The 13038-nt window shown below is 29.8% G+C and overlaps 1 protein-coding gene across 3 annotated transcripts; it reads left to right on the top strand.

Moving 5' to 3' along the window:
* Nucleotides 1-5810: 5810 nt before the first annotated feature.
* LOC111616252 (innexin inx2-like) lies at nucleotides 5811-11861 on the top strand. Of its 3 annotated transcripts, none has more exons than XM_023357687.1 (2): nucleotides 5811-6397; nucleotides 11054-11861. In XM_023357687.1, the coding sequence occupies exons 1-2, from the start codon at nucleotides 5953-5955 to the stop codon at nucleotides 11707-11709; spliced, it is 1101 nt and encodes a 366-aa protein (XP_023213455.1). In that variant the 5' UTR covers nucleotides 5811-5952; the 3' UTR covers nucleotides 11710-11861. The 3 variants fall into 3 exon arrangements, with proteins under 3 accessions (XP_023213455.1, XP_023213454.1, XP_023213453.1); XM_023357686.1 differs by lacking the exon at nucleotides 5811-6397 and adding an exon at nucleotides 6659-6965 and having other exon boundaries at nucleotides 10574-11861; XM_023357685.1 differs by lacking the exon at nucleotides 5811-6397 and adding an exon at nucleotides 9285-9714 and having other exon boundaries at nucleotides 10574-11861.
* Nucleotides 11862-13038: the final 1177 nt, after the last annotated feature.

Raw genomic sequence — 13038 nt, 5'->3', positions numbered from 1 at the left:
TATTTTGTCAAATTTTATTAATAAATATTGTTTTGTGTTTTAATATAAGAGAAGTAAATGGCCGGGCCTCTTTTAATCTCTTAATAGGCCCTTACCAATATTTATATGCAAATTACACAATAAACATTCATATAATCTTTAAGAAAATTACAATATCTTCAGATTTATCTGACTTATTTTATTTAAATCAGGCCCTATTAATAGCCAGTAGTAGGCCTCACATCTACGAGGCCTCAAAGACATTTGTTATAACTAATATAACTTTTTTTTTACATTATAAATGTATGAAACAAGTCAAATAAAACAATTTCTTACCGCCTAGCCAAGTGTGATTACTGTATTTTCTTCTTAATTAGTACCTTTGCTCCATTAATTTAATTACAAATAAAACTATTAAATCCGCTATAATTTATTATTATTATTGTTTTTTTTTAAATTACAGTAATTTAATTTGATGTTTCGCAACTATAAACAGAAAATTAAGTTAATTATTTGTAGTTAATGCATTATTAACGATTAACAATTAAACCTTTAGTGTATTTTGTATTGTTTATGCATTCTCGCGCCATCTGTAGTTGATTTTATAAACTATTCATGTGGTATTTTATCTTCATAAACTGTACTAATTCACCTTATAAGTGTTCATTTGAGTTTTAAATAAATGCGATAAGATAGTAGATTTAATCTAAAGTAGTAGATAATTAATCATTGTATAGCTTTTTATAATCGATTAAGGCGTATAAATGATAAAAATTAGATTAGTTCTACACGGTTTTTTAGGGCTTATTCATTACACCTCTTTTATTGTACAACACAGGCATAGCCCCTGTGTTATACAATTAAAAGGCGTGAAAATTCTCCCTTGGCTTCACACTGGCATAGTCAAGGGGAGGTTTAGGGACTTCAACCCTCCAAAAAGAATAACTTTAACTTGCTGTTTTACAGGTTTTATATATTCTAGGACCTTTTTTTTTTGTTAAATAAAAGACTCTTGCTAATCCGGCCATATATCGTATTAGTGAGAGTGCCTTTAATTCTTTATTAAAGTTAATGTTACAAGTTTCTTTTATGTATTTAAAACACGAATAAGAGAAAGATATTTTGATGGGATGTGCCGGATAATCGAGAGGCCGGATTAGCAAGAATAAAACCGTAATCGCAGGATTTCATTTAGGCAAGTTTCCGTTTTAAATGGGTTTTCTTTTTGCCGTCTGTATTATTAAATAATGTAATTTATTATATTTATTTGTTAATTCCTGGCTGCTTCACTGATATATAGTGCTTACTTTGCCTTGTTTTAGATTTTATCTTTAATAAATATGATGTAGAGGATGATGACAGGCGTTGAATATCAATAAGTTTTAATATTTTTAATAATAAATTTGGCCTTGAAGATATAAAAATAAGGTGATAACTTCTTTTCTCCTCATAAAAAAAATTACGCTTATTCTTTAGACAAATATGTTTTTTTACTTAAATTTATAAGTGTTTATAAAGTAAATAAGACGACCTATTTTAAAATTATAGAACCATTCATTCTTATCATTGTTCTTTTGATCTTTAATGAAAAAAAACATCCCAACTTTGAGGAAATAAATACTTTTATCTATTGTACTCAGTACAGTGTTTTTATCTATAAGATTACTTTAAAATCCTTTAAAAATCCTTCATAATTTTTAAAAAAATCCTCCAAAACTCCTTTAAAATTGTCATTTATTAATAATTTCTGAACCTTTGCTAATACATGGAATTTCGAATATAAATACAAGTCGACCCCCCTATAACACTGTTGATTATTCCGTTTCATATGAATTCCATGTTGTACGAGTCACTTAGATTTTACAAATACGTGCGCCGGACTGTTAACTGCTCACGTATTTGTAAAATATAAGTGACTCGTACAACATGAATTCCTATAAAACGGAATAATCAACAGTGTTATGGGGGGTCGACTGTAAAACAATTTTACTAGTAAATGATGCTAATTATTAACATATTAAATAAGTTATAAAAATATCGATAAATTACTAATTACAATGAGAAATTTTAATTTTTATACTAATTTGTTTCATATATTTAACACTTTATGTGAATAATTTTATAAAATAAACACAAAATAACTTTAATTTAATATGTATTATTATTAGTTTTTTTTCCTTTCTTTAACTGCAATTATATTTTACTATGAATCAGCAATGCTCTTCCTCCTCTCATTTATATTATTAGAATTTATATTATTAGAAAACGATTTCCTTTGTTTTATAACGGATATACACAAGCTTCTATATAGAAGTCAATACTTAGTAAATCAGCTATAATCAGAATTATCGAATTGAAACAATGTAATAGTGTACTTGATCTTTTATAGTGTTTTTTCATAGACAAAAATAAACACTAATATAAGTTAAAGGATTGCTTACAAGATATTATTCTATTCTGTTTCAAGTTATGTGACTTGGCTTAACAATGGTTTACTGTTATAGACAGTTTGACAGGTTAATTAATTTCCTAGGCGGAATTAGAACGAATTGGTTATACTAAATTTGGATCAAAAAATCGAAATCATTAATTTTAATTCTAGTTTTTTTTAAGAGTTTTTAATAGAACTTAAGTATTTTTAACGATAGAAATGATTATAATATGTATTAGATTGAAGGGGGTGTCAACAGAAGCCATTCGGACCGGACCCTTCTATATAGGGAGCAATACAGAGGAGCTATTGTTTATTATATAAAAGAATAAATTGACAGAGGGATTCATTATTACATAAAGGGTTTCAAAATTTAGTCTTTTATTTATAAAAAGAAACACGATTTAAAGTTTATTTTGGGTGTTGAAATTTGTTTTATTAATTTCTGTATACAACGAGGCTCGCATTTGTTACTAGTTCGGACCCTACCTCATTTTTCTCAGGCCCATAAAAAAATAATAATAATTACTTCTGTGTCCGTTCGGTTGTCTGGCTTATGTATTTCATGTTATCTTCTTAGATCGTAAGGTACTGTACCTCAGTACATCAAACTTTTATGTTGTAATTCTTATTACAAAGATGAGAATTATATAGAATGAATCATCGTTTTTAATTTTGATTTTGATCTATTTCAAAATTGCATTAGTTTCAACTTTAATTTGATATAAATTCAGAAAGTTTTGGATGAATTTAAATGAAAATATCGTATAGATTATGTATGTTTATTCATTAAAATTTGTATGTTTTTCTTCTTTATAAAAGAAATATTAACTCTGTTGAGTACAATTAAAAATAGTATACGTGTGTGTGTATGTTTGTACAGGAATTTTTGACGTGTACTTTAATTATAAATAATAATATATAATTAACTAATTGTAGAATAACTTCTAAGAAGAAATAAGTATATATTCATTGCTGATTTCATGCCATCGCCATAATGTGAAGTGGAAGCATTTGATGCTGTATAATAGCTTATATAATATTGATAGGTTTCATTATAATGTGATGGATTATATAAATCAAAAATATCATTGGTGGATATTTAAATTTATATTATTTATTCTAATATAAACCTTTTATAAATTACATATTGGAATAAAATATTGAAAATTGATGAATTGCTGATAAATTGTACATAAGTTAGCATGTAGAATCAAGGCTGGACTTAAGCTATAACATATAAAAGGCCCTTCCCCTCCAATAAATAATGATAAATGTAAAAAACGTGAGGCCCTAATAAAGCTTGTTTAGCTTAGGTGCAGATACGGTCCTATGTAGAATGTAATTTAACATTTGATGTGAATCTTCTAGCTTTAATTAGTAGGAAATTAAGTTAATATTTATATTAAATTCTTAAAATGTTTATCAAAAGTCCATTTTATTGTTAAATAAGCTTATAAAAGTAGTCTGTGAAGTATTACTTGAAGTTTTTCAATGCTGTTGTTTCCTAATAAGACTTAAACCGTGTTTATTTTGTAGTAATGTTTGAAATTTGATAATAAATCCTAGACTCGACTTCCATTTTTATACGATGTTACTTAGTTATAAACTATTTTATTAATAGAATAATAATAACATGAAAAGGCGCCCACAAGGAGGGACAGGATGTAGTACATTTGCCCCCTACTGAGACTTCCTTTATTCTTTTTCTTCTTCTTCTTTGTTCTTTTCGTATTACAATTTTATAATGCAAAGGTGTTTTGTAAGTGTAAATTTATTTTAATAGTCGTTACACTGAAGTAATTACAGTCCACGCGCCAAGAGATAACCCCTGTAGTTCTCCTTTAAGTCTTTTACTACAGTACTTGAAAGCTTTCGCGTATTTTACAGTGGAATTTTACTCGTTTATTATTTACTATGATGAAGATAGCATATAATTTACCAAAATTCTTGATAACTTCTATCATTTTCTTTACTAACAAATCTATAAATGCGCTTAATATTGTCGGTAACTCTTCAAGAAGCTTAAAATTATAGTAAATAGAAGAAGAAATATTCTCATTGGCATTATTCTTCTTTATTATTATTTATTATTTGTTACAGAAGTCTTACGTGACCTGAGACGACACCGCCATTAATCTTATAATTTTTATGGTTAGTAAGAGAAATAAATAATTTTTAAATCGATTGAAAGTAACTGTAGACGAATTGGTGGTTACCATTTACTTCTGTTCCTCAATTTCGCTGTAACCAGTGGCGCGTTATACCTTCATGGGCTCCCACGAAACCTAGGGCCTTCCCTTTTTGCCCATAGATTGACGCGCCACTGGCTGTACTTTCACTACTCCATTATAAAATAAACAAAGCATATCGATCAAAAAATATTTTTCTATGTTTTACAGACGAAAGAACTATGTATTTAAGTAAGGCAAAAGTTTAAATATTGCATTTACTTACGACGAATTCATTGTATACAAATGATAAGAGTTACGAATTCATAAACCCTTCCATACTTTTAATAGGTGCGTTTCTGATAAATGTCCAAGAAACGAAATAATTCTTCAGAAAATCTATCTATTTATATAATTACATTTAACAATTCTTGCGATTTTGCCAGGAAATTATTCAGCCGACGATAAGATCTATCTGACACGAAACGTACCAATACTTGATAATTTTCCTTGGCAAATAATTTTAATAAATTATCTTACCCTATTTTTTCTCCCCCTACACCTTCCAACAATTCTATTCTTTAATATTTCAACAGAGCAGCTACCTAATGTTTAATATATTTAAATAAAAGCCAAAAATCTATACCTTCTTCCTTACCAATTCAAAAAAAAAAATAGCTTATAGGCCTATAATTTTATCCGTCCGTCCGTGTGTCAGCCAGCAATTAAAAATTTCACGATCTTCTCTTTTAATTTTACATCCTACACCCTATTTGCATAAATTAAATGCAGAATATAATTTTTTAAAGTGTAATTTAAGTAAGTAAAATTAAAAAAAAAATAATAATAATACATCGCCTCTTTGATTGAGATTAATTTTATTCTATTTTTATAATTAAATAGCTTTATAATTTCATTCATAATTGGAAGCGATTATATATTAATAGAGAAATTGACCCAAATTTAAGACAAAGGCTATTTTAAGTCGCTTCCACTTAAACATTTAAATATTAAAAAGGACTATGATCGTCACCTGTATCGTAATTTACGTCTACATTCATGATAACGCTTAAATATTTCTCGAATACGGTAAATAAATTTAAAAAATTACTCAGTTCCTGGTTATATATAGGCCTGTATATATATAATTTCACAATAAAATATTATAAATTATTTTATTATTTTTTTAAATTTCGATTTCGCCTTTGTTTCGAAAGAATTTAGCGAAAATTCTGATAAAATTCCATAAAAATGTAACTAAACAAACGAAAGATTACGTTGCTGATTGGTCAAAAGTAAAGTTTTTATCTCTTACTTTCTATCACGTAAGCAGTAAATGTGAGATTAGAATTAGGCCTAGTTAGAATCAAGATGGATCAATTCTTTGGTGGATTAAGAAAGTTATTTCAAACAGGTAAAACTGTTATAGATAATTACGTTTTCCAGTTACACTATCGTTTAACCGTGATCATACTGATCGCGTTCAGTTTGTTGGTAACGGGAAGACAATACTTCGGAGATCCCATAGATTGCATATCGAAAGACGACATACCATCCGATCTACTCGATACCTTCTGTTGGATTCACACGACGTTCAGCGTACCATCAGCATGGCACAAAGAAGTTGGCGAAGAAGTTCCATATCCTGGAGTAGACAAATTCGTCAAAGGTGAAAAGAAAGTCCATCACGCTTATTATCAATGGGTATGTTTCGTTCTGTTCCTTCAAGCCATATTATTTTACCTTCCAAGATACTTCTGGAAAGCCATGGAAGGAGATCGAGTGAAGAGTCTTGTCATGGATCTAAAATCTCCGATTNATTATTATTATTATTATTTATTAAAATTTAGAATAAAATAAAAAAATTTCTTTAATTTCTCGTGACGAATGTTATGGTTTGTGAGTTGTCATAGGCGTAGAATTTTAATTATTGAAAAATTTTCTATAAAAAGTGAATATTTGTTTGGCACAAATAACTTGTCTAGAAAATATAAACTAGAATTTATATATATATATTATAAAATGGGTTTATTTAATAAATTAGAGTAAGAAAACAAAGAAGAGGGAACGTTTGGATGACGTAAACGATGATTTTCTACGTCATAAACATCGCTAAGCTACGAAGGGAAGTCGGTTAGAGTTGCAAAGAATATAAAAGAGAGTTTATATATTAACGATATGACCTTATATTTTCGTCATGGTTATGTGGTCAAGCCTCCCGTCGAAAAAAAAAAAAAAACTAGCGGAAACTTTCCATACGAGCGGTTTTTGTATTTGTCTGCCGTATGCCATTGTTGCAATTTCCGTTCTCTACCCTTCCACGTGTACACTTTACTGTTCCATACACTAACGAATCGCTGTGACGTCACTTAAGGACCTAAAAGGTACGTTATATATATCTATACGCGTTCCTAGTCGACATTGAAAACCGGCCAGTTTGCCTTCCCATTTATTTTCATTATCACGCTTGTATAAAAAAAAATAAAATGAAAGAATGCCGGGTTATTTTACAAACTAATATAGCAACTAAAGAACTTTAGAGCAGCTGTTGACACGAAGTAATTACGTTAGGTCACCCCCAATTATAAGGAACTCGTGTTATTCGTGAGTCACGTTCATATCGGCTTCGATTTTTCAATAGTTTCATGTAAGATTTCATCTTCTTAATTATAAAATTCATGCACTGTTATTTGTTATACACTAGTCGACGTAAGGTTAAAGTATTAATAGGAGTGTAGAAAATAGCAAGGAAGGGTGAAGACTCAGCAAGAAAAGGGGTGAAGATTATGCACTTTAGGCAAGAAAGGGGTGAAGATTATGCACTTTAGACAAGAAAGGGGTGAAGATTGTGCACTTTAGACAAGAAAGGAGTGAAGATTATGCATTTTAGGCAAGAAAGGGATATAGATTATGCAATTTAGGCAAGAAAGGGATGAAGATTATGCAATTTAGGCAAGAAAGGGATATAGATTATGCAATTTAGGCAAGAAAGGGATGAAGATTATGCAATTTAGGCAAGAAAGGGATGAAGATTATGCAATTTAGGCAAGAAAGGGATAAAGATTCTTCGATCTAGCCAGTGTGGCGAGTTCACATACGAAGGAACACTTTTAAAATTTAATTTTTATAAGTGCACTGACCCTCTTTACTTTATTTTTCCTTCTTTATTTTCCGTATTTTTAGCACACACCATTAATGTGTTTTTAATTATGTATTTTTGTTGCATTCGTATGAAGATTTGTAGACGACGTGATGCTTCTTTTTTTGCTTATTTTTATTGATTTTTCGATACATTGACAAAAGATACGGTCGATAAATTTAGGTTTTTGTGCCGAATCCATTATATTTAATAACGGTGATAAATTTTGAACGTAGAAAGGGGATAGAAAATTTTACACGCTTCAATAGGTGTATAAGTCTAATTATTTTTTGATACGATCATAAAATCGAAATTTGTGTTTTCTGCTCGGTTGGAAAAATCACATTTAGACAATTGTCGAAGGATTTTTAATCACTTTTTTTTCTTTTTCCTTCTTTTTTGCACGTTAAATTATTCGAGAAAATGGAAAAAAAAAAATCGAAGAAAAGGTTAAACGAAAGTCTCTTCTTCGTTTTCTTTTGATGAAATTAAACAAAAATGAGGTTTTTAACCGTTCGAATTGATTAAAAATTAAAGTTTTTGTGGGCAAATTTTATCAAAATCTGCGAATTTTTCTTTAAATAATATCGAAGAAGTGTGCAAAAATTCTCTAAAATAGTGGCAATTAACGCGATCAAATTTAGAATCGAAGGAAGAAAAAAAAAATATATTATATTTAAAGTAAATTCTAATTAAATAAAAAAAAATCTGATTAATTTACGTCGCCTTTAAATATAAATTGAAGAGATTTGACACGAATTAATCACGGAATTTGACTGAAATTACGCGGAAAAAAAAGAAAAAACTTATTAAAATTAGGAAAATGGAATAAATTTTAACAAAAATTAATTATTTAAGAATAAACAAAGCGTATAAAAGTAATTTTTAAACTACAAATTTAAGTTCCTAATACAGATTTTAATGTAAATCTATAATAGGAACACTTCCTATTCTTCAGTAGTATTAAGTAGGAATATTAAAATATAAATCATTTTATATCTAAACTTCAATACGTAGCTCCAATACACTTTATATATTCTTAAATAATTAATTTTTATTAAAACTTTTAACAATGATACACAATTAAAACCAATAATGGATTAATTAAATATTAAAATATTGAATTTCCATTAAAAAAAACAAGCTTAAAACAACAGATTTCTATGTAAAAAAATGATAAAACTAACTTCGATTTTATATCATTTAAAATACGAATTTTAATAAAATAACGAGCCTAGAATTAGAATTTTTAATAAATTTACTTAATATATTTAATTCTACTCTTTACACGGATGCAGAAATCACGTTTATTAAGTAATTATACGCAGGAAGTGACCTAAATGTGCATAAAGTAACCAATTAACAATTACATAATTTTTCCCCCTTCTTTTTCTACGGTATTTTATAACATAGAATTTGAATTTTGAGCCTGGGGCATCTATTACACTAACGCCATCTGTTGCTAGTAATTATAGGGGAATTATTATTATTATTATTCTTTTTTTAAAATAAAATATATATCGAGGACAGAATCCTTCAGCAGTTGTTCATATTATAAGCTTATATTTAATAATATATCAATGTCGAAACGCATTGTTACCACAGATCCTGTAATCAAGTCATTATTAATGTAGATGTAGGAAATGGGAAAAATTGTAGAAAAAGATAATATTTATAACGACGTCGACAGGGAAGAAGTGATTCTTCGTCACTGCACAGTTCTAGCATTTTATTTAGCGAAGGTTTCGCCGTTTTATCGCATTAAGACAGGAGTCATGTTCTTGCTGCATAGAGTGGGGGAAGGAAAAAAATCATCCCCCCTCCAGCCCTATTTGTTGCCGTAGTAACACGTCACGTGATTAGTCACGCCGTGTTTATGTAGTAGCACGTGTTAGTCCATCTAGGTCCGGTGTGTAGACTAGGCAAGGTCGTGTTGGGATGCGGTTCCTCTCCTATCCGAATCCGTGAAGATAAGTTTATGAATAATTACGTAGGTAAGTGTAGGCTTTCTGCTTATTTTTTTCTGTCGGGTTGTTTTCTTTAGTGGGTTCATTTTAACAATGGTTTTTCTTTTGTTTTTTAAGTGCATCAACCTATTTTTTTCTTTTTTTTATATGGAGAGGATCTCGTTACTTCATTACATTTTAATTCGTTCCCTAAACCTGTTTCTACGTCTAATGCGCGCCGAAATACAATCACATATATGTGATAATAGTTGAATTTTTCTTTGGAAATGCGTCTAAACGAGAGTTTATGAATCAACATCGCGACAGTAATGAGTCATAGCGTTCGATAAATGACCCTACGACTGATGCATTGCTTTCGTCTGGTGGAATCGATCGTCCCTATGACGGAAAATCACCCCCTCCCCCCGAAATCCTTCATAAAATTATCATATAAACATTCAGAAAATAAACTTATGCATCAGAAAAACCATTGTGTTCCTTCATAGGTGAACGACTTTCTCGCCAGATGTGTGTGTAAACCACAAGGAAAGTCATGTGATCGGTGTCGAAATTTGTTAGGAAAGATTAATTTTTGGGGTTATTAAAAAGGACAGGTATTGTGCCCGGATCCAATTATAATATCCCTTTTTTTTATTTTTCTCTTTACAGATGAATGGTTTCCGTTTAATTATAATCTGTAACGCTGTAATGAATACGAGTTACAAAACATGTTGCCTTAAAAGAATTATTTACGATTTAGTAACGATTTATAGGGGGCTATATTTAAATATAATGAATCAGAGAGATTTCGTACTTTCCAGTTGGCACCCGACAATCTTCTAGATAAGATTGGTAATTTATTTTTATATTCTTGAGAATTCTGACATTTCGATTTTGTTACAAATAGGTCGAAGACCGAGGTAAAGGGGCTAATGGTTCGTTACCATGTTGGACATCTTCGGTGGCCTGCAGAAGATTCTCAAACAAGAAAGAGTTGTTATCGACAATGCAGTATTCCGACTGCACTGGTTGATAACTTCTGTATTTCTTATCGCTTTCAGCTTCATAACAGCAGCCAGACAGTATGTAGGAGATCCCATCGAATGCCTACTTGCTGAAAAGATACCAGCAAAGATCTTGGATACTTATTGCTGGATACATCCTACCTTTACCATACCAGACTCATTCACCAAGAGAATCGGCCTGGATGTGCCACATCCTGGAATCGACAATTCTGCAAATGGCGAACGCAAACACTACGCGTATTATCAATGGATTTGTTTCGTCCTGTTCCTCCAGGCAGTACTTTTCTATATCCCTTATTATTTATGGTTAATTTGGGAGGGTGGCCTGATGAAAGCCATGTCGTTCGAATTGCAAGTAGCCGTCCTCTCAGGCGAGCAATTGAAGAAGCGCAAGAAGTTGATCATGGAGTATATGGTCAAACATTTCAAGCACCACAGGATGTACGCGCTCAAGTATTTCTTATGCGAATTGCTCACATTCGTCAACGTGGTGGGCCAAATGTTTCTCATGGATAAATTCTTCGACGGTGAATTCTTCAAGTACGGACTAGACGTGATCAAATATTCTCAAGACGATCAAGACATCAGGATCGATCCAATGATCTACGTCTTCCCACGGGTTACAAAGTGCATTTTTCACCTCTACGGCCCTTCCGGAAACGTTGAAACGTATGACGTCATGTGCGTTCTACCTCTAAACATCGTCAACGAGAAGATCTATATATTTTTATGGTTCTGGTTTATTATTTTAGCATGTTTTACTTCCATAGTACTCGCCGCTCGAATTCTAACGTTGGCCATACCCTGTTTGAGGATTTATTTTATGAGATTTCGATGCCGTCACGTACCCCTCAAGCATCTAAAATTTATTGTTAGTTCGACTAATATTGGCGATTGGTTCGTTTTGTATCAACTCAGTAAAAATATCGATACTCTCCTCTTTAGAGACGTCATTAGCGAATTAGCTAGGAAATTAGAAGAAGGCGAAGAATTCGAACAGGAAAATCTAGTTATATAAAATTCAATTTATGTATATATAAAAGTACTTATCTGTATTGTTATCGTCGTGATTTGTTTATAAAATTGTCTCATTTTTTTGACGTGTTTTAATGGAAATTATATGTACTTTTTTCACTTTCAAAGATGCATTTTTTTTCTTTCTTTTCTTCTTTTTTTTTATACGTATATAAATTGTATAAATTTATTATTAAATTCAAATAAATTATAAATATTTATACATTTTTATTGCAAATAGTTTTTGTTCGTGTTTATTTTTAAACGGACGTGATTTTATGTACTTATCTCATTTATAGATTTCCTTTTACTATAATCAGTTTTCCAACTTCCTTTTCTTGTTTTTCGTTATGAATGCAACGTTTAAAATGTAATAATTTAATGAAATTCCTGGAAATATTTTCTCCTAAAACGTTTTAAGATTTATAAGAAATTTAAAAAAAAAGAATAATTTTATATAAGTTTGGTATAATTTACACACGAATTACACGGTCGACCCCCCTATAACACTATTGATAATTCCGTTTTATATGAATTCCATGTTGTACGAGTCACTTAGATTTTACAAATACGTGTGCCAGGCTGTGAACGGCTCACGTATTTGTAAAATCTAAGTGACTCGTACAACATGGAATTCATATAAAACGGAATTATCAACAGCGTTATAGGGGGGAGTCGACTAAATATTTTAAAGTAGAATTTTAAGAAAATAAACTTCCATTTTTTTAACTTTAAACCGAAATCTAAGTGACTCGTACAACATGGAATTCATATAAAACGGAATTATCAACAGCGTTATAGGGGGGGTCGACTGTAAATATTTTAAAGTAGAATTTTAAGAAAATAAACTTCCATTTTTTTAACTTTAAACCGAAATTTTACCTTAAAAACATTAAAAAAAATTATAATGTTTTAATTATAATTTTTCCCATTAAATTAAATTAACATAAGTAAAACATTATTAAAATAAATTTCTATAGGCTATATATATATAATAAAATTAAAGTACTTCAAAAAATAAAATTCACATAACTTTTAAATGGTATAAAATAAGAGAAAAAATTTATTTTTACATTAAATTTTTATACCATTTTAAAAATACAACATTTAAAATTTATTTTATACGACGTTTTAACGTCTTAAAACTCGAAACAAAGACGAGTTTATCACCTTTACTCATTATACGAGTAAATACAATATAATTTAATAACCTTGTTTATTATAATAAATAAAACAATAGCTCGGTTGGATAAGAAGAAAGAATGCAACACTTCAGCGTGTCTATTAATATATCATAAAAGTTTTCTTTTATGAATTTGCTTTAAACATCTGC

The sequence above is a fragment of the Centruroides sculpturatus genome, unplaced genomic scaffold, assembly GCF_000671375.1.
Source record: "Centruroides sculpturatus isolate CEXI.00-Female unplaced genomic scaffold, Cexi_2.0 scaffold3102, whole genome shotgun sequence".
Taxonomy (NCBI): domain Eukaryota; kingdom Metazoa; phylum Arthropoda; class Arachnida; order Scorpiones; family Buthidae; genus Centruroides; species Centruroides sculpturatus.
The sequence above is the reverse complement of the archived record's forward strand: the minus strand, read 5'-3'. Positions and strand labels throughout refer to the sequence as shown.